The sequence below is a fragment of the Festucalex cinctus genome, chromosome 13 (genome assembly GCF_051991245.1).
Source record: "Festucalex cinctus isolate MCC-2025b chromosome 13, RoL_Fcin_1.0, whole genome shotgun sequence".
Classification (NCBI taxonomy): domain Eukaryota; kingdom Metazoa; phylum Chordata; class Actinopteri; order Syngnathiformes; family Syngnathidae; genus Festucalex; species Festucalex cinctus.
Window position 1 is genome coordinate 6,089,885 of NC_135423.1, and position 27,392 is coordinate 6,117,276.

At 40.5% G+C, this 27,392-nt stretch overlaps 3 protein-coding genes across 7 annotated transcripts; 1 reads left to right on the forward strand and 2 right to left on the reverse strand.

Annotated features, from left to right (window-relative positions):
* The first annotated feature begins 70 nt into the window (after positions 1–70).
* dixdc1a (DIX domain containing 1a) lies at positions 71–13,223 on the forward strand. Of its 5 annotated transcripts, none has more exons than XM_077541085.1 (18): positions 71–180; positions 653–698; positions 1,574–1,834; positions 1,935–2,225; positions 6,735–6,895; positions 7,885–8,030; positions 8,316–8,408; positions 8,652–8,720; positions 8,796–8,846; positions 9,915–10,019; positions 10,112–10,165; positions 10,262–10,348; positions 10,472–10,531; positions 10,600–10,758; positions 11,567–11,633; positions 11,752–11,860; positions 11,942–12,068; positions 12,790–13,223. In XM_077541085.1, the coding sequence occupies exons 4-18, from the start codon at positions 2,203–2,205 to the stop codon at positions 12,871–12,873; spliced, it is 1,395 nt and encodes a 464-aa protein (XP_077397211.1). In that variant the 5' UTR covers positions 71–180; positions 653–698; positions 1,574–1,834; positions 1,935–2,202; the 3' UTR covers positions 12,874–13,223. The 5 variants fall into 5 exon arrangements, with proteins under 5 accessions (XP_077397211.1, XP_077397214.1, XP_077397212.1 ...); XM_077541088.1 differs by having other exon boundaries at positions 10,265–10,348; XM_077541086.1 differs by having other exon boundaries at positions 1,574–1,830.
* pih1d2 (PIH1 domain containing 2) lies at positions 11,279–16,700 on the reverse strand. The gene is made up of 5 exons (XM_077541090.1): positions 16,075–16,700; positions 14,966–15,086; positions 14,487–14,729; positions 14,091–14,368; positions 11,279–14,010 (listed from the first exon to the last, which is right to left on the reverse strand). Exons 1-5 carry the CDS (start codon positions 16,255–16,257, stop codon positions 13,876–13,878), a joined length of 960 nt encoding a protein of 319 aa, XP_077397216.1. The 5' UTR covers positions 16,258–16,700; the 3' UTR covers positions 11,279–13,875.
* A 95-nt stretch (positions 16,701–16,795) lies between these two features.
* On the reverse strand, positions 16,796–26,163 carry tmprss5 (transmembrane serine protease 5). Its single transcript, XM_077541089.1, has 13 exons — positions 26,058–26,163; positions 25,063–25,201; positions 23,935–24,015; positions 22,822–22,935; positions 22,284–22,419; positions 20,458–20,571; positions 20,340–20,383; positions 20,087–20,249; positions 19,779–19,963; positions 18,218–18,316; positions 17,983–18,125; positions 17,715–17,867; positions 16,796–17,291 (listed from the first exon to the last, which is right to left on the reverse strand). The coding sequence occupies exons 1-13, from the start codon at positions 26,058–26,060 to the stop codon at positions 17,283–17,285; spliced, it is 1,383 nt and encodes a 460-aa protein (XP_077397215.1). The 5' UTR covers positions 26,061–26,163; the 3' UTR covers positions 16,796–17,282.
* Between the last annotated feature and the right edge of the window lie 1,229 nt (positions 26,164–27,392).

The window sequence follows — 27,392 nt, forward strand, 5'->3', positions numbered from 1 at the left end:
CCGCCCATTTAACGCGTTCCTGTGGTTTAAAGCGAACGTATCCTATATTTGTATACAGCTTCATCTCCCAGAATTAATATGGGCGCAGTTGAACATGACGAAAATTGAATTCGGTCCAGACATGAAGCAGCTTCTTTTCTCCATATTCTCTCGATCAATTACATTTCACCTTTTCACACGGTCTGTTAATTTTCTACCTATATTTGGCCCTCAGCCTAATATATTAATTAAACCACATCAGAAGAAGTAAAAGGAAGTGGATCACTAGCGTTAGCCATCTGCTCGACATCTGTGTGCTTTTGTTCTTTCATTTTTCTTTTACTAACATTTCCTCACTTCTGTTTGAAATGATGCCAGCAATTTCCTTCCATACTCTAGAGAGTGTACTTTAATATTAGAGAACCACAAAATAAATGAAAGTGTAAACTAACTATATGGTGCACATTCAAAATCAAAGATGTCTCATCTGGTGCCATCTTAAAACTTTCATTGTCCAAAAAAAACAACAACAAGTTAACCACAGTGTGATACAACAACAATGCGGTAAAATGATTAGAATCTGCTAAGTAAAAAAAATAAGTGTATGTAAGTAAGTAAGTAAGCTTTTATTTTATCCATCCATCCATCTTCTTAATCGCTTATTCCTCACCAGGGTCACGGGGATGCTGGAGCCTATTCCAGCTGACTTCGGTCAGTAGGTGAGTAAGCTTTTATTTCTATTGCACTTTTCATAGATAGAAAGTCACCAATTTATATTTAATTTTCTTGTATGGGACATATTGCCAACCAGATACTTTCTATTGTAATAATAAGTACAATTTCTGACTCTATGTTTTTGTTTGTTTGTTTTTTTAGAATAGCAAACCATTCTCTTTTTATTTTGATTTACTTTTTATTTCTGCCTCTTTCTTTTTTCTCTCGTCGAGGCAAGGCAAGGTAATCTCTGCAAAATATTTGTGGCTTGAAAGTTGACATTTGGCTAAATGACAACATATATATGTGCACCATGCATGCATTTGGCAATGTTCCGCGTAATTGGCCCGATGATGTCCTCTCAGGCTGCTTGTTGTTCGGAAAACAATGTGAAAATGACTCAGCTCGGGTTGTCTGTTCTTAACGAGAAATTCAATTCACCATTTGCTTTTCTGAAAAATAGTCACTGCAGTGGTTGGAAAAGTTACTAAATGTAGCGTTAAATTGGCAGTAGTGGCTGCTTTTATAAACTTGGTCCGCCCTGTTGTTTAAATTTGGTCTAGTTCCTTTCTATTAAACAGGTCGTGCATATTTAGGTTAAAATTAGCTCAGAATTCAGGATGCACTTGGTAGTTATTTTTAATTGGTGTTAAGATTAAAGTGGGTCCTTGCACCCAAAAAAGTTTGAGAACCGCTTTGGCTAATCTGAAGCCAGCCGTTATAATTGCCGGCTTCTATAAAAGAATGTATTTTTTTCCCCCCCAGTAATATTATACTCAAGCTGCATAAATATACCCTTAGCCCATCCAGCCGTTGACTTCAGCACACATGTTGTGCTTCAAATATCTTCACCGCATAGATTTCCATCAATCTTTTTCAGAAAATCCATGCAGGAGGATTGCAAGTTCCTCCTCCTCTCCGCCATGAAAGTGGAGAAGCAGCAGCGAGGAGAGGAGGAACGAAGATGAGAAGGGGGAGGGGTAAACACACCCAGACGGAAAAGAGCCATGTCTGATGACAACGTCCCGCACTGACAGAAAAGAAGGAATAACAAAGCCACAGAAAGAGCAAAGAGGGAGGACTAGAGAATACATGCAAATGAGGAGCTGCATCAGTAGTTGGAGACACAAATGCATTGTGTGTACGTGTTTGCAATGAGAGGGCAGGCATAGCACAGTGACTGGTGCTGCTGAGCACCAATCTCTCTTCTGTTTGTGATCCCCCCACCCTCCCCCCTGCAGCTTGCTAGCTTGGCACCATCCAGCCAGGCGAGGACGCAAGGAGGCTTTCCATGGCTTTTTGATTTGGGATTTGTATGAATATGAGAGGATTTGGACCACGTCGCCGCCACAGCCGCCGCTGTTCTCTTCCATAGCGCGTGTGAAACGTGGAAATTCATCCGGTTTGCCTCGCTCCCCTCCCTGCGTGCGGCTGTTATGGTCCTGACTGAGAATCAGGGCATCACCCGGACGCGGGGATCCGGCTAACCGCGGCGCCAACTCCAAAACCATGGGGGCCAAACAGATGAAATGGTAAGCGTCACTCTCCGTTTGTTTATTACCACCAAGCAGGCTGAATGCTAGCGTTAGCATCATGAGCATGACTATGACAGGAAGCAGACGCGCGTCCTCATTGTCATCGGTGACGTGCTGACGGCGAATCACATGTCGCGCAACAAGGCGACGGTGACAACTTATTAAGCAGGCTGCTCATTGTCTGCCTGTTTACGACCGTGCGATGGCTGTGGGTGTGTCTCAGTTGAGGCCGGATGCTGTTGCCTAGCAACCGCCCTCTCCTTTGCCCCATTACCGCCTTCACTAGCAGTTTGAGACCACATGTTGTGATTACAAGATAGATAGATAGATAGATAGATAGATAGCAATATTTCAATTTATCTAAAGAAAAGATAAAGCAATAACAATATTTTTGCTATGTATTGACAGCCCAGTTTTCAGAGGGCTAACGTTAGGTTATGCTAGCTAGCCCAAGGGTCACCAACTTTTTTGAAACTTAGAGCTACTTTTCGGTTACTGCAAAGGGCAACCAGTTTGATACACACTCCTGAAAAAACACATTTGCTCAAATGACCTTTAACTCATTCACTGGCAGCCATTTTCACTGACACATCCCCCTTCGCCCCCGGTTGTTTTACTGGATTTTGACTGATTTAGCAAGGCCCACAAAATATTGTGTTCTATTGCTATAAAAACATGGAACCTACCAAAAGAAAGATTAGAGACTCTTCTTTCATCAGGAAAAATATATATATTTCTCGCTGTTTCTGTTTTGTAGTAATTAGTATTAGAGTATCGCTAAGATTTATCGTTATTCACAAATGGGTCTAAAAGTGGGGAAAGAGCTTTTTGCAACATGGCCCTGGTTGATCTCTTATACTCTGCTGCCACCTGTGGCTGTTTTTGTAATAACTACAATTGTTTTAAGCATTTGGCCATGTTAGTGATATTTCAATTAGTAAACACAGATATCAATAGACAACACTTTGTTACTATGTTACTCTGCTAGTGTTTATTCTCACTTCTGCAACATTCCAAGAAAACCACAATGTCCCCTTAATGGTGATCTATTTTTAGAACAGGGCCGCAGGTTACTCATGTGGTCATTGAGGCTACCTGCCACCCCCATCCCCTGATATGAATATGAGACAGTTATGTTAACCACTAGGTCACCATACTGCCAATTTTGAAAAGCCGTTGATTTGCACTCGATTTATCTGGTATCGATTATCCAAAGGACTAGAACTAAGGGAAGTTGAGCTACACCAATTATATTAGTATGAAAACAGGAGTTCACAACCATCCCATCAAGAATAGTAGGACATTCAGTCTAATGCCCAACCCAATTCCAAAGCAAAATACTAAAACAAGTACTTTCACACTTTCCACCCCATCGCACGCGCTGATGCTGAGCTGCTGCTAATCTCATGTAAATCCTAATCTGAAATTGAAGGTCCCAATTTTTCCTCAGTCACGTTTCGCCTCCCCAGTTACAAAGCAGCCCGCCAGCTTAAAAACAAGTTTGTTTATCGAGCGTCTGCAGCCACCAGGAGGTGGAGGACTGGAGGAGGCAGTTTAGGTGGTGATTGAAGGTATCTTGATAGTGTCATCATGTCATCAAGCTCAGACGGAGATTAGGAGGAGGCTGCTTGCTCTGATCCCCTTTGGAGAAACACTCGGGCATAATCACTGCAGCTTCTGATAAGGCACTCACTCACTTGATGGCCTTTTTGGTGGGGGGAAGGGTGACCTACCGCCTTACTCTGAGAAGTTGGCCGAAAATGGAAGGCTGGGACAATAAAATGGCAACATATAACAATGTCAGTTCTTTGTTTATATTGTCTTTAACATATACAAGATTTTGTGACTCAGTAACAGTATTGCATTCCAACTCTACAGAGTCAAATGTGCATTATATGACAACCTTATTATGTCTCATGAACTAAAAATGAAGTATTTATTGGCTGGAAGGGGAAAACTGCATCTCATGCACCACTTCCACAATGATTAGTTATTGGCTTAGTTATTATGTGTATAAACACACCCTCAATCAAATGAAATTGAAAATCAAATTATGCCATGTCATGAATAAATTAAATTTGCCAGATGGAATATCTAAAAAAAAAAAAACCTAAATGTAGTTTTTGTTATTAGTATGAATCTTTCTCCACAACATTTGGTCATTTTTTAAAAGTAACAATTTGGTTGCTGGTCCAACTTAATAAGATCGTCTGCTCAGTATTTAGCTGCATTGCTAATTAGCTATTTGTTTGTTTGTTTGTTTTTTTGTTTGTTTGTTTACCTTACTTTTGACTTGCGGCATACATCTACATTATTGTGTTATTATACTTTGCTGCAATGAATGATGAACTTTCCACAAGAATCATAATTTTCATTCTGATAAACTAAAAATAAGATATCGTTGCATGCTAATGTTAGCGTTCTCTCCCATTGTACTGGAGTCTAGCTATTAGTACACAAAAATAGCTTCAAAATAGTATTTTTTTTAATTTTTTTTAGTTATGTATAAGGCATGGTACCTTCACAGCTTTTTTTTGCTGTGTTGAAAAGACCTGAGAAGCACTTAAAATTGTTACCTGAATTGTTAGCTTAAATTAGCATTTCAGTATAGCCTAGTTTGTATCCATCGTTTTTTTATTTACATACACGCTGCATCACCGTTTATAAAGAAATACATAATGTAGGATTTGATTTGATAAAGAAATACATAATTTGACTTGATTTAAATTGATTTGATGTATTAGCATTGTTTAGTATAAACTGATGGACTGGGAAGCAACACTAAAGAGCAAGCTGATAAAAATGCATATCAAGTTCGATGCCCATTTTAGGGTGGAAATAATGCGATTTAGCTCAGCCACCCCACCCATAAAAAGAGAAGAAAATCTCCTCAGCTTCAATCTAAATCATGCAACATGTTCTACGCCACTAATGCAATGCCTCTGGATGTTCTGTGGTTTTATCCTACACTGCTCTTAAGCCCGCAGTTTTGTTCCCGCTCTGCTTAGCCTGGGGAGTAAAGAGAGTATTTTTTTCTTCTCCTCTCTTTCCCACAGAGTTGTTTTCCCTACACACACGGGGGTAAAAGGAATCTCCCTGCTAGACATAATACCACACAGTTCATAGTTTACAGTAGCGTCATCTTATTTCTGTCAAAACAAAGCAAAGCGAAGATGACAGCTTGCCTCCCTCGTCCGTCGCCGCGCTGCTTTAAATGCTCTCCAAGCAGACACAACGCAGTGGACATGCACTAAATGCACGACCACCGACCAAACTCAACGAGCGCCGTGACTCACGAGCGAGCAAAAGTATGTGAAGAATTTCCTGCGTCATGCGTGCGTGGCTGAATTTCTTAGTGATCATGTTGCAGCCTGTGTCCGTGCGTGATATTGTCAAGTCCATCAATTCCATGATGTTGATTGACTTCTAATCCCTTTTGTAGATGGTAAAGTGATTTCATACATTTCAGGGTCAAACTATGTCGTCCATAAAACTGAAGTGGGTAAAATGAGGCTTCAAAATCTTGAAAAAATCAAGTCGTTTTCTTAACTCTAGAATACTGTGTGGGTGTTTCTACCACTAGCTCTACGACCACCTGGAAATTTGGATGCTACTTCGTCGAGTATCTTTCTTTTGCCTACACATATCAACAGGTTTGCGCTGTGAAAGTACCGTATTTTCCGCACTATAAGGCGCACCTAAAAGCCTTCAATTTTTGCAAAAGCTGACCATGCGCCTTATAATCCAGTGCGCCTTATATATGGATCAATATTGAGCCGCAACAGGTCTCCCTGCACGATCGGTGACGCGCATGCGCAGAAGATCCCGCCATCTTGGATCCCTAGCTAATACTAATACTTTACCTCAGAGAAAATAATAAAACAGCTGTTTATTCATTTTGGGAGTAAATGGAGTTGTCAGAAAGCTGGTTTGTAATCTATTAATAAAGTTTGACTTACCTATCTGACTGTTTTGTTGACATTCCCTTTAGCGCAGCACCATCTAATGGGTGCATAACGTAATCCCAGCCTCTACTATAGCGCCTTATATATGAAAAAAGTTTTCAAATATGTCATTCATTGTAGGTGCGCCTTATAATGCGGTGCGCCTTATAGTGTGGCGGGCCTTATATAAGGAAAAAGTTTGAAAATATGTCATGCATTGGAGGTGCGCCTTATAATAAGGTGCGCCTTATAGTGCGGAAAATACGGTATTATCTTAAAGCCTCCTGTGGCTGGAATAGACAAGTATGCCACCGGGCTATTGAAAACTGCAACAACGAGGCACTCTAAAGCAGACGTTGTACTTTTGAGTATTCTACTGTATTTAAAATGGAAACATTAGCAATCATCCACCCAGATGGGTTTGATTCATAATTTCCGTGCCCCTCCGAAAGCTGTTAAAAACTTCGATCAACATTTTATGCACATGGCTCTATTTATGGCCGCTCATCTGGCAGGAGGCGCACACAGTCACAGCGCTGCCTGCGCTCGCCATCTGTTTCAGCCTCAGCTCAGCCAGCCCTGTGCGCTCACCCAAGGAGGAGTATGCTGTCACCCGCTCCAGCGACGCGCCCGGACAGGAAACCATCCGCGATCAGCCCGAGGAGCAGCGGGCGGGACCGGGCCGCGACAAATCCGAGCTGACGGACAAGAAGCACCTCGCAGGTTGGTTGGTTGGCTCCACATCTCGTAATGTAAGACATGCAATGCTTAACTTACAGGAACAGTGTCACCACGGGTTTCTCTGCTAGCCAATCAGAAGCAATGACCTACATTTACAACCTCAATTTGTATATTTGTGATAATTTTTCAAATTTCTATTAATTTATTCCCATTTTGTACATTTTTTTCTTGGCTCCATGTATTTGGATGGTTATCTGATTTCAGCCTCTTGTGTTGCTATGTCACTTTAATCTGCCCAGGGCCTTCAGAATCAGTAGTGCTGGCCCATGTAATTTAAATTATGTTGGCTATGGGACTATTTCTTTAACCAGATTTCAAATTTGTCCTCACACGACCATCAATGATGTCAGCATATGTCCATCCTCTAATTGGGTATTTAGAGTCAAAGTCAAAGTTTAGCGATCTGCACACATTAATTCATTTATGTATTATGTAAATGCTAAAATAGTAGATAAAGAAAACTCAGATTTTCTAATTTGGCACAATGAGACGACATGGTTTGAAGGGGGTGGGATCACATTTAGTCAGGTGCTGTTGTTTAAGTGCTAGCTAGCATTGGCTCAAAAAGGTGTTTCCATAGTGTTGCAAATCATAAGAACCGAATATTAAAAATGCTAAATTAGCTAATGGTAACAACTGAAAAGTTTTTTGTTTTTTCTTTCAGGTTAGATGGATTTTTCTTTTGATAAGCTAGTTAGCTATCACTCACCTGTAAGACACACTTACCGCCGGTAACTGAGAGAGAGAAAAAAAAAAAAGAAGCTAAATTAGCTAATGATAACGACTGAAAAAGACACTTTGTATGTATTTTATTAGACGGAATTCTTTTGATAACTTGCCACAACGAAAAAAAATGTTTTCAAAGAAGAAAAAAAATGTGTTTGCATAGCTTTGCTAACATTATGAAATGAGTAAAAATGTTAAATTAGCTAATGATAACAAGTATTGAAGTTGGCACTGTGTGATTTCAGAGGAGGTGTCTCTCTGTGGGTTGTGCCCCTCCCTCGGGCATGACGTGCCAGAGGAAGAGAAGTCCTGGGAGGAACAGCTGGATGTCCACCAGGAACAGCTGGAGAAGGAAATGCATGAGGCCAGGAGGATGGTGTTCCGCCTCCAGGTAAATCAGCAACTTTTTCAAAATTGTGGCCATGTTTTTTTTTGTGTGGACATTTCTAGATGTTTGTAGGGTTTAACAAATAGTATTTTTTTTTTTTTTTTATGTATGTTAATTTATCTATAAACACTGCCTTCCACATTCTAAAAGCATGTTATTTTCATTGAAAGAAAATCATTCATTGTTGTGAATGTGAAGTGGGAATACTGACCATGAACCTGTTATAATAAAAAATAAACAATTGGAAGGATGTTGGACATAAATGACAATTAGCATGTTTGTCCACAGGCTTTGCTCCTCAATGGCTCCCTCCCAGACGACGACCCGGGTGGCCCCGTGAGCTTCGGAGATAACCGGGCGAACAACGGCGAGCAGCAGCTGGTAGCGCGCCCCCTCCCCTCCCTCACGTCTCCGCTAACCCGCGAAAACACGGCAGCGGGCCGCCACATCCGCCGCTTCGCGTGAACGCTCAGTCCTTCTGTTGTGTTGATGTTCTGCCGCCGTCGCTCTCGCCTGGAGAGCACAAATTAATCTCAATGATCTCGCGGGCCTCCCTGTCAGCGTCTCCCCCATTGTAGCTCTGACGTTGTCTAATTAGGATGCTCTTACTGTTTCCCTCTGAAGGTTCTCACACGCAGCCGCCTGGACCAAAGCATGGAGGAGGCCCTTGATCTCAAAGTACGCCGGGTGAATGTAATCAACTTTTTGGCTGCCTATATATATATATATATATATTTTTTAATGTCTCTCTTCATTTGTCTAACTTAGCGGGAACTCCTGAGACACAAGCAGGAGGTGCGGCATATTCAGGCCATAAAGGTAAACGAACCGCTGCTCTGAAGATGTGTTCCCTCGTTTATTGTGGGTGTTACTTTCCAAAAACTACCCGCGATAATGGAAATATGCATTAGTAAAAAAAAAAAAAAAGAAAAAAAAAGTCCCGTTCATCACATTGATTTTTCCCTTTATTATATATATATATATATATATATATATATATATATATATATATATATATATATATATATATGTATGGGTATATATATATATATATATATATATATATATAAATAAAAAATTTTCATTTATTACATACAGTTTTTTTACATTTTGCTATATTTTTAGTTTTTTATGAATGCTTTTTCATTCATTTGATTTTTTTTCCATTTACAGTCATTTTTCCCATTAAAAAGTATGTTTTTTTTTGTTTTGTTTTTTTTACTTTTTATACAGCACAGACAGGTATACTGTATATGTTTTTCAGGTATTATATATGTGTATATATTTTTCATTTTTTTTAATGGTTTTTACTTTACTATAAGTGCTTTTTAATTCATCATATATGTTCTTTTATTTCATTTACGGTACATAATTTTTTCCATTAAAAGTATGTTGTTGTTTTTTTAATTTACTTATACAGCACAGTTTTGTTTTTTGTTTTTTTCATTTATTACACGTTTTTTCGTTTTGGTACATATATATTTTTTTTAATGAATGCTTTTTCATTCATTTGTTTTTTTTCATTTCCAGTCATTTTTTCCCATTAAAAGTACGTTTTTTTTTGTTAATTTACTTATTATACAGCACAGTATATATTTTCTATCTCCGGAATGCAATGTTGTGGAGCGACCGGACAGACACCGTTTGGAAAGGTCTCGTCGAGACGAATCCGCGGATGCCCGTATGTCCCCGGTTGGACGTAGGGTTCGAGAGTTAGGGCAAAGAACAAATTAATAAACAAACCAAAAGGCATGCTGTTAAAAAAAAAAAAAAAAAAAAAAAAAGCAAGCAAGGCCGCGAAAGATGAACCTGCGATAAACAAGGGAACACTGTCTTTGGATTCTAAGTGCATACTGATCTCCTTGTGGTGACCCTTTCGCTCATTAGGATGCCCTGCAGCGGCGTCTGTCCGTGCAGGAGGACGTCGTGCTGCAGCTAAAGCAGGAGCTACTGAGGAGCAACATGGCCAAAGATCAGCTTGAAGGGGAAAATGTCAGACCAGTGATGAGTTTTCAAATTATTTGACCCGGTGGGCCCCACGATGGCACGTCTGAAGATGATATTCTGAATCACGTACTTTGCAGACGGTGCTCAAAGACAAGCTGAGCGAACGCAACAAATTGCTTGGCGAATATGAGGTCTTGTCTCCTAACATTGAGGCGCATAATGCAAGCTCAAGGTGTGTTTTGCATATGCGGACGCATGTCTTTTTTTCCTTTCTTTTGTTGCCATAGCAGCAACTCGGGAGGAAGGACAGGTTGCTGCAGCAGCAAAAGCACGACGAGGCTCAGCACAAAGCACACGACGTTAGCCACAATCGGGTAATAGAATAAAAAAAAAAAAAACATGATCTATTTACAATAAATACTCTGCTATTGATTTATGATATTTGGAACCACATTGTACGATTATCGTATTGTATTATTGTCTTTTCCGTGTGGCAGTCATTCAGGAGTGAAGCAGGTTACAGCAGCTCTCCTCCAGCATTCCAGCACAGTGCACCCGTAAGGACGCGCGATACATTCCCAGCATGTTGCCAGAGAACCGCTGAGTCGTCCTTTGACGGTCACAGGGTGAGGAGCTGCAGCTGGTGAGGGAGGCCCTGCGTAGTTTACGGGACAACTTTTCCGGCCACGACCCCCAGCATCACACCCTGGACACCCTGGAGCAGGGCGTGTCAAGCCTCATGGAGCGCCTGCACTCAGACGCCCAGCGTCGGCACAACAGAGGGGTAGGCAAAAATTCACGGTTAAAGTGCCTTTGGTGTACTCGTCATCAAGAATTACGCAGTCATCATGAAAATGTTGCAGGGTAATGAGACCAATTTTTCCATTTTAGCTAGTTTTGATTTCATTTGGAGTATGTTTTATTAAATGTAGTTACTTTTTAATTAGTTTTCAGGGTGGTTCTGTTAGATTTTATTAGTTTTAGTTATTTAATAAATGCTTCATTTTAGTTTAGGTTTAGTTAGTTTTAGTATTAGTTTTTTTTTTTTTTTTTTTAACTCTTCACCGCCAAAAACGTTTAATGACATATGCTAAAATCCCAATGAATGCCGCCATAAACGTTAATTGACGTTTACTACTTATTTTCTTTTTCTCAATGGGCAGTGCAACGTCTTGTGCAGCGCTGCCTTGTCGATGGGGTTATGAAATCAAAAACAGACACCAACTATGGCCAGCAGATGGCAGCATTGTATCTCTTTTCAATTGTCTCCCCGGTGTATCAAATTACAATGAAACATGACGGAATCTGATGAAATAAGTTTTTATGGATGACGTGAATGATCAAAGCGTTTGTCACATTAAATCTAATTCACAGAGTGTCACTGAACAAAAAATATTAGCGTCATTTTTGCACACATATTTTGTTGTTTCCACATACATTGCCTGCTTGCAGATAATTTACAACAAAAAATAAGAGAAAATGTATTTCTACCAGCAGCATTTACTGTATTTAATACAATGAACATGATTCAATGTAATTTTTTTTCTTGACATTGTGAGCATTTTACATGAATGAACAGGATTGTCTTCCAGGAGGAATTTAAATCTCCCGGCCGCAGAGCCAATTCTTCAGACCGGGACTCATGGCCGCCGAGCTCAAGTGAGGCGCACGAAAATTTGTCATCATTTTTTCTGTTTGATCATTCTGCTGGGTAGGATGTTAATGGCTTAAAAGCCTTTTTTTTGTTGTTGTATGCTTTTTGTTGTTTTATTTGCAGAAATGGCACACTCTCACAGCAGCCCGGGGTTGGATGCTGCCGTGTCCACTAAAGTGCTCTACTTCACGGATCGCTCCCTCACCCCCTTCCTCGTCAACATACCCAAAAGGTCGGGAGTGGGAAATATATATATATATTATATATATATATATATATATATATATATATATATATAGGTCATGAATTCTAGTCAGCTGTGTCCGCACAGGCTCGGCGAGGTGACGCTGCGAGACTTCAAGGCCGCCGTGGACCGTCAAGGCAGCTTCAGATACCACTTCAAAGCGCTCGATCCGGAATTTGGCACCGTGAAAGAGGAGGTAGGTGGAAAACTAAACCGCCGGAAATAACACAAGGCAGAAATAGAGCGATGTGCTAATAATAGCGTTTCATGGTTCATCCAAGTTGAAGTCTTTGGTTTCTTTTAATTATACAGTTCATCGGCAGTGCTTCCCTTTTTCCACTCATCTTTTTATGTTGCAATTTCATGTCGCACCCCCATTGTAACAATGCGTTTTGTTTTCCACCGATCATCGAACTGGACTCCAATGCACACACCTGTCTAGTGCTGTCACTATCGAATATTTTTAGAATTAAGATCGATTATTCAATCGATTAATTGCCTAATTGGATTCATTTTAATATTGCATTAAGTTTAATGAAAAAAAAAAAGTTTTTCTGTCATTGGTGGTTATTTCGTAATTTGTATTCGTATACAGTGCTTATAAAAAGGGGGGGTATTGATGTTGTTGATGTTGATGTTTGAACAATTTTCAATTAAAAAAAAAAACAGCTCCAAACGATTACATGATTACTGTATTAAAATAGTTGATTAATTTGATAAGTAATCGATTAATTTTGACAGCTCTCCACCTGTCTAAGTGTTTGTAATTCCCATAGCTGATTGTACATGTGAGATCACAAACCAAGGATGAAGTCAAAGGAATTGACTGGAGACTTTGCAGACAGAGATCTGGGGAACGGCACGGAATTTTGAGGCAAAAAAATGAATTTATGGTAATCCACCATTTTCTTTTGCAGGTATTCCAGGATGGCGCAGTGGTGCCTGGCTGGGAAGGGAAGATTGTAGCGTGGGTGGAAGAAGACCATGGGGAGAGGAGGTAGAAGCCAAAAAAAAAAAAGAAAGAAAAACCTCAGTTTATGTTCACTGGAGCAGAACTTGACTGAAAACTCTCGGGACCAATGGACTGGAATAAAGTGTGGGAATGTTTAAAGTCTAAGAATGCTCACTAGACACTGTTTACACCTCAAAAACATGGACAAGAAATCAGTTAATTTGATAGTAATGGTCCATAATGAATCAAATTACAGTAACTGTAGTATTGATAAAAGACGGATGGATGGATGGATGTTCACTGCCATTTTCCACAAGTTCCAGATTGCCAAATAGTGGATGTTTGCCACTCTTCACTTTCCAACAGTGTTTTAATAAACATTAATTATTGCACGGATAATTTTGCTGTCAGTTATTCCGGAGATGGACGGTAATGGCGGGCCCCGGTAGCAACAGCTCGGAGCCATTACACCTACGCTCCATTAACAAACAAAGCCCGCTAATTGCTTAATAGAGAGGCACGTTCGCGGCAGTCACTCAACCCACACAAGGCCAAAATAATATTTTAGGTTGTGGAAACTTGTCAGGCCCTTTCATATTTACTTTTTTGTTTGTTTGTTTGTTCGTGTGTATGGGATTTTGTTTACAGGATTCTATTATAGCCCAGAGGCGGAATACAGGGAATACATTTTGTGTGTGTAGAGCAGATGAGATACTTTGGGAACACTCAAACACTCACTTTCAAACTTGGGACAACTTTGATATAAATAAAAACCAAAACATTGTTCATGCTAACCGAATGGCCGTTTGAATAAAGTCATAGTCTGATTAGTTGATCTACTTCCCCTTCTGTTTGTGCCAATTTTTGCACCTGTGAATATTAATCCGATGCACATCAACAACAAATACTCGCCTCATGCCAATGCATTGTCAGCAGAAGAAGTTAACATACCTCTACCCAACTCTATTAATTTTCTGTCCGAGAAGTGACCTTTTTGTGCATTTTAAGTATTTTACTTTGACTTTCGCTAATCCTTCCCAGTCTGGAGATGTCACAAAATGTCCGCTGTTACCGTAAGCCTTCGACGCCGCTTGTTAAAGATGGCAACGGCGCTGTTTTCATTTACAGCTTTTGGGAAGTCCAGAAGCAAGTAGTAGATGTCTTCCACTTCTAACAGGATGTCATCCTGCACAGAAAATCAACATTTGAATGATATCGTTCGAATCATACGAAGCAGTCTGTGCCGGATGAGTAATCAGGCCTAACCTTGGACATCTTGAGCTGCCACTGTGACATGGAGCTAATCTTGGGCAGCTCAATTGTCAGCTCCAGCTTGCAGGGAAATCCCTCGGCGTGGGCCTTCACCTCGAGTCGATACTCGGGCTTCTCAGGCCGCTCGAACGTGGTGGAGGAGATGACCTCGATCAAGCCCTTCTTGCGAACGGCGGGCCGACAGACGATATCAGCCGGCGGGCCCGTGTCGTCGTCTTTGGCCAGCCGCAGAGAGTTGATCTGCTGCAGGAGGGAGTCCGGGCTCTGACTGGCTGTAAATAAAAAGCGACCCGATTGCTATCGACTACAGTGGGAAGTGAAGGATGAGCTCGGACACACACAAAAAAAAGGCCTGCAGCGGCTTGTCACCATGCTGACTTATTACCCTACCTGCATCTGACTGACTGGCTGCGCTCAGTCGCTGCTGCTGGATGCCGAAGCGGCGGCGCAAATCCTCCGGGGCGTTTTTGGGGCAAAAGCTAACAACGTTATACTGGTGAGATAACTTGAGCCCGTGCTGCTGCTGGGCGAATCTCAGAGCTAACATGTAGATCTGGTCCATCCCGGTCTGGTTTTTCTTACAATCCTGCAGCACTTCGGGGTTGAACGCTATGTCCAGCACGGTGTAAGCACCTGTAAAATGATAAACAAGGGGATGTTGCATCACCTATATTTTACTCAAATTGACACTAAAGATTTAAATTTTGAATAATCAAATAAATGGACAATAACCTCAAACGGTTATTTTTTCATTTCATTTGTGAAAAATGTTTCATTATAGCCATTATTTTAACATGTTTAAGGTCATGTGTATGCAGTTTTGGCATCCAGTCATTTGTTCTTCACAGTTCTGTTTTTAGCGCTCTAACCTTCATCTGTATGTGCTTCCAGGCTTCCAGCATATACAGGTAATGGCTTGCTGGGATCCTGGGATGCTGTTACACGCTTCCAGCTGCATATGTTAATGTACAGCGAACCTCCGTCGGGTTCCTGGTGGAGGCACAGAGAGACACCATTATGAACTGTAAAGAAAACTAAAAATAGGAACGTGGCACAGCTTAACGTGACCAGCCCTTATTATTAGAACTTGCTTTTATTATAAAGAAGAGGCTGACATCTATCTATCTGAGCAGCTACTTAATTTTGCTTTATGTGAGCACATCCATCCGTTTTCTTGAACACTTGTACTCTTTTGGGACAATCTTTCCTTGCTTGCATGAGTCTTCTCCAGGTAGGATGGATGGGTCACTTCCTATCCTTCCTTCCTATCACGAGTTTGCCATGAGCGCTGTTTGAGTGTGCAATGACCATATCTCTGTGAGTCCTGTTTTGCTGACAAAACTTAAACAGTAACCAATCACAGCTCACCTGTTTTCTGAAGCTGAGCTGTGATTGGTTGTTACGTCAACCGTGAAGGCAAGTGGAAAAATGGCCACTTACTGTGATAAGATAAAAATGGGTGGATTTTGCTGCTTTACTCATATTCCACAAAAGTAATTTTATTCAAAATGCCATGTTTAGATTAGTGCGGGCACATACAACATAAAATAACGAAAATGTTGGAAAGAATCTATGAGGCATCAAGGTCTCTGATTCATTTTCTTGAAAATTGATCGCAGGACGGTTATTATTATTATTTTTTGACTGAAAAATCTCTCTTGGGAGGAATTTACCTCCCGTAACGTCTTGTTTTCGACCAACACGACTACACACATTCAAATTATGGTATTAGCAAGAAGGCTAAAATCGTCATTTTGAGTCAGTGACATGACATAAAAAGTGTTTCTTTACTGGCGTTGCCTTATTTTTTATTTTTTTTTAAACTAATGCCAGTTTTTTTTATTTTATTTTTTTATGACGCCATTGTAAAAATGTTTGGCGTCAGGCGTGTCTGTGACGTCATGACGTCATCGTTAACAGGCTCATAGGTAATCGCGAATGAGATGCACCTGCGCTGTCAGTACGGGTCAAAACTTACCAACATCTCAGTGCGTATACACGAGTCGAGCTGAGGTGGAGCGTTGTATTCCAGACCGGATTTGATCTGTTTCTCCACGAAGCTCCGGTAACCTTCTGGGTCGTTCTGGCAAAGGTCGTCCAACATGGACCACAGCTGGTTGACCTGCTGGAGAACATCTCCCGGGCCGCCTCCGGACGACATTTCCAACCCAAACGCCGGTGATACTTATTCGAAAGGTACGTTTCCCAGTACAATATCCAAACACTATTAACTCACTAATAACGCCAATTGTCTATTATCACACGCTTTTTAAACAAAAAGTACTCGTTGTAAAGCCAGGTGCGTTAACAGCGAGCGTAGTTCCTGAAGTTTGAAGCTAATGCTAAATCTTGTTCGCAAAAGAACACTCGTTTAAATTGGCAGGCAAGAATCAAACAGTCCCAGTTTGTTAATTCACACTAATACGCGCCTAAGAACCTTTGTTAAATATCATTAAAATAACAACAACTAAACCCATTTACTAGTTGGTGTCTTAACTAGTGGAAGCAGTACATGCAGTCTGGCTGTTTTGTCGGTTGCTATGGAAACTAGCCGAGTTGGAAGCGTTACAAAGGCGACACCTGTGGCCCAGAGAGGAGCTGCAGCTCAATAATCACACAATAGGGTAGCATAAGACATTTATATTTGGTACAAAAAAAAAAAACAGTACGTATAAGTGGTAGGCCAAAAGTAGGTACACTTTTTTTTTTTGGCGTGAAGCATGACAGGTAATTTGAGTCAAGAACAAAAAAGCGGATTCAGAAGTGAAAGTGGGATGTTCAGTGGAAAGAAGGAAAATAAAGTGTGTCTAAGGGACGGAAGAATAAAGGTAGGAAAAGAAAACAGAAAAGAAGGTTTAAGTGATTGACGGAAAGGTGTCATGTCAGAAATTGAGATCAGGAAGTAAGGCAGAGAAGAGGTCAGAAAGAATGTTTAAGGACAAATGAAAGAAAGTAGGTAAGTATAATGCCAGAGAAAGAAGAATGCAAAAATAAAATCTTTGAGGGAGGAAAGGGAAAGATGACAGGAATAAAAACTGTAAACGTAATCATTTATTTGATTGATCAAAAATGTATACCTATTTTTGGCCCACCATGTACATATGATTGTATCTTTACATTTAATTAGCAATATTTATAATTATAGTTCAAATGTTATTGCTGGTGTTCTTGCATCATGGTCCATCCTCAGTAACTCTGTAAAGACATAGAAATATAATCAGTAAACTTTTTTTTTTTTTTTTTTTTTTTTTTTTTGGTGACGCTTGCACATAAGGTGAACTCTTGTTTTCAAATTTTAACATTTGTAACATTTGTCTCACAAACCAGAAATTTGGGCTGAGCAACATGGCCTGAAAATAGTCTTGGATCTTCTACACAAAAGATTGATTTCCTTATTTTAACAGTTGTTGTTGTTCTTCTTCTTGTTCTTGTTTTTGCCCACTTCGCTTCCACTTCAAAATGAGTAATGTTAGCGTTATTAACTTTGTTATTGGCTTCCAGCAGCCTGCTCTCTTTTTGCATAGAAAACTTTAGAAAAAGATTTTTCCCGTGTTGATAATATTTAAATTTATCAAATCGATGAATGCAACCCATACACTAATGAATGAATGGTTTTACCTCCAGGGTCTCATAGATCCACCCGAGGAATTTGGCCACCTTGGTGTAGACTCCGGGGTGGTTGGGCTCGGCGCAGCCGTTCCCCCAACTGACGACCCCCATCAGCCTCCACACGTTGTCATCCTGGCATACCAGAGGCCCACCGCTATCCCCCTGCGACATACGCGGTGTTGAACACAAATGTCATCCATGACCACGACCGTCGGTCTGATCCTGTCTCGGAAACATCAAAACAAGGTACAGTCGCAACCGTGCACCCGCCCCCGACCTGACACGCGTCCACTTTTCCCTCGGTGTATCCGGCACAGAGCATCCGCGTTGTGATTTCACCGTTGTACATGCAGGAGCTGTTGCACTTGTTAGTGCCTATGATGGGGACTGGGGCCTCTTTCAGGGTGTCAGATGAGTGAACTGAGAGAGAGAGACAGGCAGACACGACAGGTGCTCTATATGCATGCCCCCCCCACCCTGTAGCAGTTGTTTGTTTTCGAGTGGCGCCTTACCGCCATCAGGTTGTGTGTATCCCCAGCCAGAGATCCAGCACTGCGTACCTCCAGGAGGGTCGTAGTCGTACTGAGGAAGACAAACTGGGCGAACTGTATCTAGTTGTAGAGTGGGGAAAGGAGAGAGGGAAATTGTAACTTTTTTTTATTTATTTTTTTTTATTACAAAAAGATAGAGATAGTAAGTAAACACAACACAAAGGCCTTGTACAATTGTGTGTAAATAGCAGTTCATATGATTCCGACTCATCGGAGGCTAAGTCCCAATAAACAGTCCCATCGTAACAGATAACAAAAACAGCAACAACAACAAGACCCCCCCCCAAAAAAAATAAAAATAAATAACAACCAAAAAACAAAACATTGAGTTTGAGAGATAGTAAAACAGTAATCGTAATGAAGCAAGTCACAATATCGTAAGACAGAAAAAAAGTGTAACTTTTGTACCCCAGATTTGCATTGATTGATTTTTCAATTTTGAAACCTCATTTATGTATTTATTTATTTTTTTCCCCCTATTAATTTGAATTTGTCAGGGTTGTTATATAACACTCTTGTCTGTGGTGTGTCAAATTTAAATGTTTATTTTCACTTCACAATGTTATTATGCACTTCAGAAAGCCACATGAGTTCTTTCATTATTTTACTGTGACATGCTGCCTGACACTAATCACTCAATTTGGTGTCCTTTTTCCATTATGGACTGACTGCTTTTTTTTGTGTGACTGATGTCTGGACTTCTCAAAGGGGGATATAAAGCTCTTAGTTGGTTTATTACTTAAACAATAATTTAAAAAAAAAAGATAAATATTACATTTAGCTGTCTGTGCCTCTTGCTGCTCTTTGAATTGCCCAGCAGGGATAAATAAAGTTTTCTAAATCGGAATGAGTTTCAGCTTTAAAGGAGACTTATTGTGGAAAACTGACTTTTTTTTTTTTTTAATGGCTTGTGCAGTACAATGCAGCAGGGCTGGACTGGCACAAAAACACACAAAAAAAAAAACCTGCCCTGGCATTTTGACGTCGGTCCACCGGCCCGGCCCAGCCAGTCTTGCCGAACATGTAGTTCCACCACTGATGTTTGTTGATAATGTTTCAGTTTGCTACCTATACTCGAAATGAATGAATGGACTGGCCCTTCTAAATTGTGGGCCAGTCTTTTGTGGTAAAATGTTGGTAAATAGTCATGAAACAGCACTGCATTGGCCCCAAAAGAGGCCGGCCCACCGGGCATCTGCCCTGTATGCCAGATGGCCAATCCAAATACTGCATTGAATGCAGTATTTCAATAGTTGGGTCTCTGAAGTGACTGCCCACCCATCAAGTACATCTTTAGTTGTCTGCTTATTCTGGAAATTTGATATGGGTGGGTTGTGTCGAGAAGGGTGTCCGGCATTAAAACCGTGCAAACAAATCATGCGGATGACGCACTATCCTGCAGAAATAATGCTACCACAAGGTAAGCAGAGCTGCATGGAGCCGTTTTAACTGGGAAGAAAAAAACAAAACAAAAAAAACAATGTCTTTTAAATCTGCAACAAGTGCTGGTTTCCAGCTGGACCTGAAAAATTGAGCGGCGTCCGCAGTTTCATCAGGGCGATGTCGCCGTCGTGGCTCACGTGGTTGTAGTCCTCGTTGTAGACGATCTTCTCCACGGCGTGGCCCGCGCGCGCCGCCATTTTCGCCGAGCTGCGCGTCACCACGCCCGTGTAGACCGCCCAGCTGGACACCTGCGGCAGCCTGTAGCTTGACATTTTGAAGGCACAAAATGAGAGGCAAAGCATGAAAGGGAGCGCTGGGGCACAGCTGTTTTAACAGCTGTCTGTGACCTCTGAACTTTCAGTGCCGCAAAGGTCAGCCCGGTCTTACTTGTGCACACAGTGAGCGGCTGTGACGATCCATTGGCTGGTGATGATGGAGCCTCCGCAGGTGTGGCGGTTGCTGTAGTAGAGGCTGACCTGCCAGGGCCACCTTCCCAGCGTGGCCTCCACTCCCCCGATTATTCTGGGCAGCTTGGCTCGCGTGCCACACTCTTGGAAGGAATGGAACACAAAACAAATGTCCGACGTGAATCGGATTTATTTTTATTTTTTTTCTCCCCCCATATTTGTGATTGCCTCACCAAAACATTGCAAGGCGATAACCTTCTCAGTGATGCAGCTCCGCCTAAATGAAACCAAAACCGGTAATGTTTGAAATAAGCAACCACAATCTGGGCTAAAATGTCCAATGGAGGTTACCTGAACTGCCAGATATTTTCCAGAGTTCCCCGTTGTTCAGAGGTAATCTGCAGAAAGCCCTCCGTGTAATTGGGCCCGATGTCAGTCAGATTCACGCCTTTGTGCTTGGTCAGTCTGAAATTACATTTTATGTAAATACTAGGGATAGACAGATTATCGGCGGGGTTGATTATTGGTGCCTATATTTGGAATTTTGACAAATATCGTCATCAGCCTTTTCACGAATCTTAAAGCGTATCACACTGGCATCTCACTGAGCGGTTAATGCTTGCGAATGTCGCGAATTTAGGGTATTTAATCAGGATTTGTAAGACGTTCACACAGTTTTTACTTGTCGCAAAGACATTTCTAACTTATTCATACAATTTCTCACTGTCTGCGAAGATCTTCTGAAACGTGTTTACAAACCCTGATAAACCCAAATTACCTATATTCACATGGATTTGTCGCTCAGTGAGACACTGGGAACTTTTCATTTATGGATTTATTCAAATTTCCCCTTTTATAAAAAATTATGCAGACATTGAGAACTCCCTACACTTTTTATTCTGAAAATAATATTAAGAAATGTTGACATTTTAGAAGACTATTTACAGTAGAAAACTTTAGGGAACTACTAACTTGCTCAGTTTTTAGTTTAGCTAAACACATGCTGATGACCCAGGACGCTCCAGGCGCAAACACGTTTTTCTGGCATGTCAGCCAACAAATTCTGGAAAAGTATGCTTCTTACAATACTTTAGACTTTCCTTTTACCTTTTGCCTTTACTTTTTTTTTTTTTTTTTTTTTTTTTAAATAAAAAAATCACATTCTTTATTTTTTGCTTAAGTTTAAAACATGCATGGCAGATAGTTTCTTGCTTAAATTTTCTGTTTGACCCTTACACAGATTATTACTATTCCTTGGGACTTTGTATCGATTCTAATTTCGTCAATCGATTCGATTCACAAGAGTTAAGGTTGATTCAATGTTGGGTTTTTTCCCCGATTCAATTTGATTCACTTCAATTCAATCAAATATTGATTAATTATGGCACATCAATTCTTCTTAAATGTCAAGGACATGATTTAAAAACTCCACGAATATTCAATTCCAAAGTAAACTTTGTGGAGGCAGCAACTTGTCAAATGATTTAATTTATTAATGAAAGTAACACGTTATAATCAAACTTTGACATCAGCAAGGATGAGAAGAAAATATTTTCATAATCTAATTCAATAATTGTCAATATGAATTACAAAGAGGCTAAATTGTCTTAAAATGCAACAAGTCAGGTCTTTCATAAATATAAGAAATACATTTCAAGTGAACAGTAAGATACAAAAAAATGGCTTTTAAAATTCTATTTTCTTAAAAATTTATGGGAAATAGATATATAAAAGAATCGATTCCTGGTTCTATAAATCTATCGGGCTTGAAAAGGAAAATTGATTTGATATTGATTGTTCGATTTTTATTTTATTTCATGTTTAAACCCAGCCCTACTATTCCCAGTGCACATATGTGGAGGAAAGAAAATTCAAACGCTGAAATTGGAGGTTTTATCAGTGTTTCGGAAAAGAACGTGTCTCACCTCAGAGGCTCCATGGCAGTACAATAAATACTTTCAGAATTTGTGGATGCAGTAGTAAGTGAAACTCAGTGCTGCCAGGAAATTGCCTAGTCCAAATGTGATATATACTGTAGTGCGTATAATCTTTTTGTATGATCTTTATACTCAATCAATTGAATTGCAAGATCGTAATAACGTCTTCGGGCAGCTTCAGGTTTGTACGGTTAAATTAGTGAGCCTGTGCACGACGGAGTTGTCTGCAGCCAAGCAAACCTCAGATAACCCAGCTGCCTGCAGACCAGCGTTCCCAGTGACGAGTTCCATCGCTCGTAGCACACCGGCAGCCAGGTGGGCAGCTTTCCTAGCTGGATCTCCATCAGAGAGTTCTCGGGACTGATCCTGTAAAACACTGAACCTGATTGATTGAAAATCCCTGCAGAGGCAGGCTCGCGGCCAGCATTTAATTAACCGTCCGACAATGAGAACTGATTGTGGAAAACAAAAAAACAAACAAAAAAAAAGTGTCTATGCTAATGTAGTCAAATAAGCACAGATAATTACACTGTCTTTTCATGCCAGTCAATGGGCAAGTCTCGAGAGTAAAAAGAAAACAAAGAATCAGCTTTTGAATGGTAATTTTCTGCTCAAATTCACTTCAGAGTTGAACTGTGCCCTCCACTACGATGAATAACAATAAGCAACTTCAACTATCTCTTTCTTCCTTCATTAAGAGTGGAGTAGAATCTTGCCTCCAATTAGCAGCGGGAGAGAAAGAGAGAGAGAGAGAAAAAAAAAAGGAATTGCTACAGACCTTTCCTGGGGTCGGCGATGGAAATGTCCTCTGTCACATTGCAAAAAGACGTCTCCTTTGTGTCCCCCAGTCCCACTGCACTGTGAGAGGACGACGGCCTCAGGAGAAATTTGACTGAGTGGTAAAACATGATGTCGTTAATTAATAAAACTGTCAGTCTAAAAAGCCATCATTGTTTTAGTCTACGAAAACTCTACAAAGAGCACTCATTCCGCATGTGAGGTTTTAGTGGCTAAAATTATCATAGAGAGCAGGGTAACTGGTGCGGCCCGAAGCCACACGGAGTCAAAAATAGACAAAACAAAAAAATAACAAAACAAATCGTATTAAAAATCTTTTCTCCTCTGCTGCTCTGTTTTGTGCCACCATGAATGGTGGTATTATTTTTTTTTTTAAATGCACAAGATCCCTTTGCACTGGCGAAAATATTTTTCTTTTTTTGGTTGTTCAAACCCTTTGTTGTTGAAGGCTGGATCTATTTATGAATTGAATATATATTATGAAGCACACGCATTTTGCTCATATGCATGTTTTTTTTGTTTGTTTTTTTTTCTTCGATATTATGTTAGCTAGCACATGCTTGGTTCTATGTGGCCCCAGGGTAGCACTGATGAAAAATTGTGGCCCCTTCCGTCATTTAATCACTTAACATTAAAGCCACTTTTCTACAGAAATCCTGTAGAATCACAGAAACTTAAAATATATAATTTTTAACGCCTATGGCTTTTGCACAGAATCCAGTAAAGCAGGATTCGGCAGCTCTGCCACTCCCCCAGAATGTGAAAACATAGCTCAGGTGACTTCAGTACGATTTGGTGCCATTTATACACAACAATGACATGAAGAAAAACAGTGGGAAAATCATACAGCCATTGTCAATATTGCAATTAAAATAAATGGTCACATTTATTTAGTAGTAATATTACTATCACTTTGTCAACAATAACCACCCATGTATTATTATATTGCAATCAATAATCAAGCAGAACAATGACACTTGGTTATGTTGATGAATTTAAGACTCTTTTTGTATCACATACTCGAGTGGGATGAGCTAAATCCAGATAGACGTTACATAACTTGGTGCTTATTTATCATACACGCATTGCTCACCTAGGAACCAGACACCGACAGCCAATCCTCCCAAGAGTCCAAGTGCACACACGGCTGCCAGCAGCCTCACCATCCTGTGAGCTACAGCGACAAATTGATACATTTTGGCTGCCTTGGAATATGCATGCCATCGCTCACTAGGCACAAATTACAAGCACTCTCTCCGCTTGCATGTCATCACCAGTTGGCATTTCATAAACTTTTGTGCTGCTTCACTCTCGGAAACGCAGAGTTCCCCTACTTAACATTACAAGCAATTTAGAAATATTAAATCCAAATTATTAAATAACCCAAAAAGTCATTAAGCAGTGTCATTTTGCTGTTATTAGTGAGCGTGCTTTTGTTGCGCTACAACACCTGCCTCACTCTGAACTCCAATAAAAGCTGTATCCAATTTTACATGAAAATAGCGCTCAATTTTAATAGATCAAAAAGCTATATACCTGTGACAGTCCATCAAAGCAAAGATGAGTTTTGGTTAGTGCTGTTACTATCGAATCGATTTAATCTATTATTCAACTGATTAATCGACTAATCAGATTCATTTTAATTTCGCATTGAAGTGTAGTACAAAAGCATTTTTTTTCCTCGGATTACTGTTTCTTAACCAATGATCTGTGTTTATTTCATACTTTATTTGTAGTGATTTAACAAAAAACAAAAAAAAAGGTGGGGATTGACGTCGTACTACGTTACCGGTTAGGCCATTTGTCGTAAAAACATATGTTTGCAAATGTCTCATTTTGATTAAATCCAGATGATAATCAGTCGTCTTTCATGAAGGACTATAGAAATTGGTGAACAATTACTGTTGATATTCTGAAATCAGAGGATTTGGACAATTTTAAATTCAACAATGGCTCCAAACGTTTACTCGAATGTTAGTTTTGTTGTGTTTCTGTAAAGCGCTTTGTGACATCTAAGGCTGTTTGAAAGCGTAATAGAAATAAAGGTGACTTGACTTGACAAGCAAAGAGTTATCTACACTGCTTTATCAATTTATTTCCTCACTGTTTACTCGATGCAAAAGCTGAACTGCCGTTAAGAGTGTCTTTACAGTTTGGCAGTGCCACCTAGATTTAAGTTTTAGCTGTTAGATGGTGATCAGGCGTTGGGACAGACGCTTACCATGCGTTGCGTTGTGAAACCTTCTCAAGCAGCTCCGCACTCCTTCGCTTTGTTTGACTACCGTTGCCTTCTCGACGGGAAAGGGATGACTGACGGCCACCGGGTTCTCAATGACCGATAATGCGTCTCCATCAGGACTCTATCAGAATATTAAGCATGTTACAGGCCGCCTGTGTCTCAACCAACTGTCACCGTTCCTGTTTGTAATGTCCTTAGTAGCCATCAGGTTGTGGTGTTTCATTTATAGCTCTGCTTCTCAATTGTTTGCAGCTTGTTGATAGTACGGTAGGAAAGCTATATAGCCATCATCATCTGCGCCTTTGTGATAATAGTAGGGATGGAGCGATAAGGGCAATATTGTGATATTAAAACTGCCACAATATTGTCGTCGTCATGTTCACAATATTTAAAAGTAACACATTTGTTAAAACAAGTCAGGTTGATTTCCATTTGTGCAGTTCTAGCACCCTCTGGTGGCTAGTTTTTTTTTTTTTTAGTGCAATTTAATTTTCATTCAGGATGTTTTGACCCTTCTATGTTTAAAATCTACGCTAATTGTCAGATGAAGGGGAACGCAAATATGCCTGTGAACCAAGTAAATATGTGGAGGAACTCAATGTGTGTGTGCATTAACAAGTAAGCGCCTCAATATTATTATTAGAGATTGTAGGTGGTTTATATGCATTGCTGTAATGTACAAAAGCACAATACTGTACTCTTTTTCTGAGCTTTTTTTTTTTTGTACAATATTGTGACGTTTTTTGTTTTTTAATGTTGTGAACCTCCCCACTATCGTGAGCTTCATATTGTGATATCGTATCATGATGTTTGGATATCATTACATCCCGTTTTGCTAACACGTTATTGTCGCCACTGAAATAACTACACATAGTTTAGCATTAGGGAATTACACATGCAAGTCAAACATGCGAGATGAGCTAAAGCAACATTTCACGTGCATGAGCAAAAAGTACGAGCGAGTCTCTTTTTCTTACCATTTTGTTTGCAAGCTCATCTGGAGACTGTGGCCGAGCTACAGAGGACTGTCAGGCGGGCGTCCGGCGCTGGACCATTTAACAGAATGCAACTGTGGATTTTCCCTTCACAAAGAGACAATGAGGTCAGCAGAGGTGCAGTGAATGAGGCTGTTGTTTGTCCATCCAAGGGGAGGGTCACCAGGCCTCGGAGACAAAACTCAACCTGGTCTTTGTCAGGTATTGCACGGGTTGGGGCATCTCCAAGCCAGGTGCAAAGATGACACTAGCCTGCTGGGTTTACCTCTGCCAGGGAGTGTTTACTCAGAACTTGCCATGAGCTGACAAGTTTGTAGGTAGTGAGAAAAGGTCGTGATTGGAGATTGTTGAAAAGTCTCTTCCCACGTCCGTGTTGAATGGTTTGGAATCCAAAGCCACTGTCTCTCAACACTCGCGAGCAAAATGAAGTGTGCTCCCATCTGGCTGATGACAGATAAGACTTTCAATTATCTCGCTTTCAAAAAGCAGCCAAGCTCAAGCCAGGTCTATTTCATATCAAGTCTGAGTGTTTCAAAAGTGGATCGATGATAATAATTAGCAGATGAGATGCAGAAGATGTTGACACTTGGGAAGGTGGTGTGAGATCAAAGCTTGTCCCTCTGCTTTTTTGAGGTTTCATTGGAGAGAAATCAAGAAATGATTAATTTGAGGGTTATTAGGTCTGCTATGTCTGTGGATACAGCCAGGTAACCAATATCAATGTCAGAAGGAAAATTCCATGCATGTGGAGAAACAATTTTTAGAGAAGAGGAATGTTCCAGGAGCATGACTGCAAGTCTGCCAGTCGGCCAAGTTGGTTGGTTGAAAGAGAGGCGGGAATGAGAGGTAGGCTGAGAAAACCGCGCAAGTAGTGATAGCGATCAGCGTGCGTACGGTCGGTCAATGCCATCAAAAACCAAGGGATGATTCACGGCGACGTGATTCGGACAGCTTTTTTCTGGAATACAAAGAGACTGACTGCCCCCTCAGACTGAATAAATAAGATGGTCTCACAACAGACGCGGCTGATAGCTTGAAGCCTCTGCCTCCCATTCTGCCTTTTGAAACACTCTGAGAATCACAAGTAGGCCTCAATTCTGAGAGCGCAGTGTTCCAGTGGGCTGATAAGCACCGGTGAGTTCTTTTTCACATACTACGCCACTTCAACAATTTTAGAGTGTTGCTATTGGGAAAGATTTTGAATTCTAAATTTTACAGAGAAGGGATTTATTTGATCCTGGCAAATAAATGTTTGTGTGGTCATGTCTTCTATAAGTGAATCATGACCACTGCTCGTCGGCTGTTTCACAAAAATAT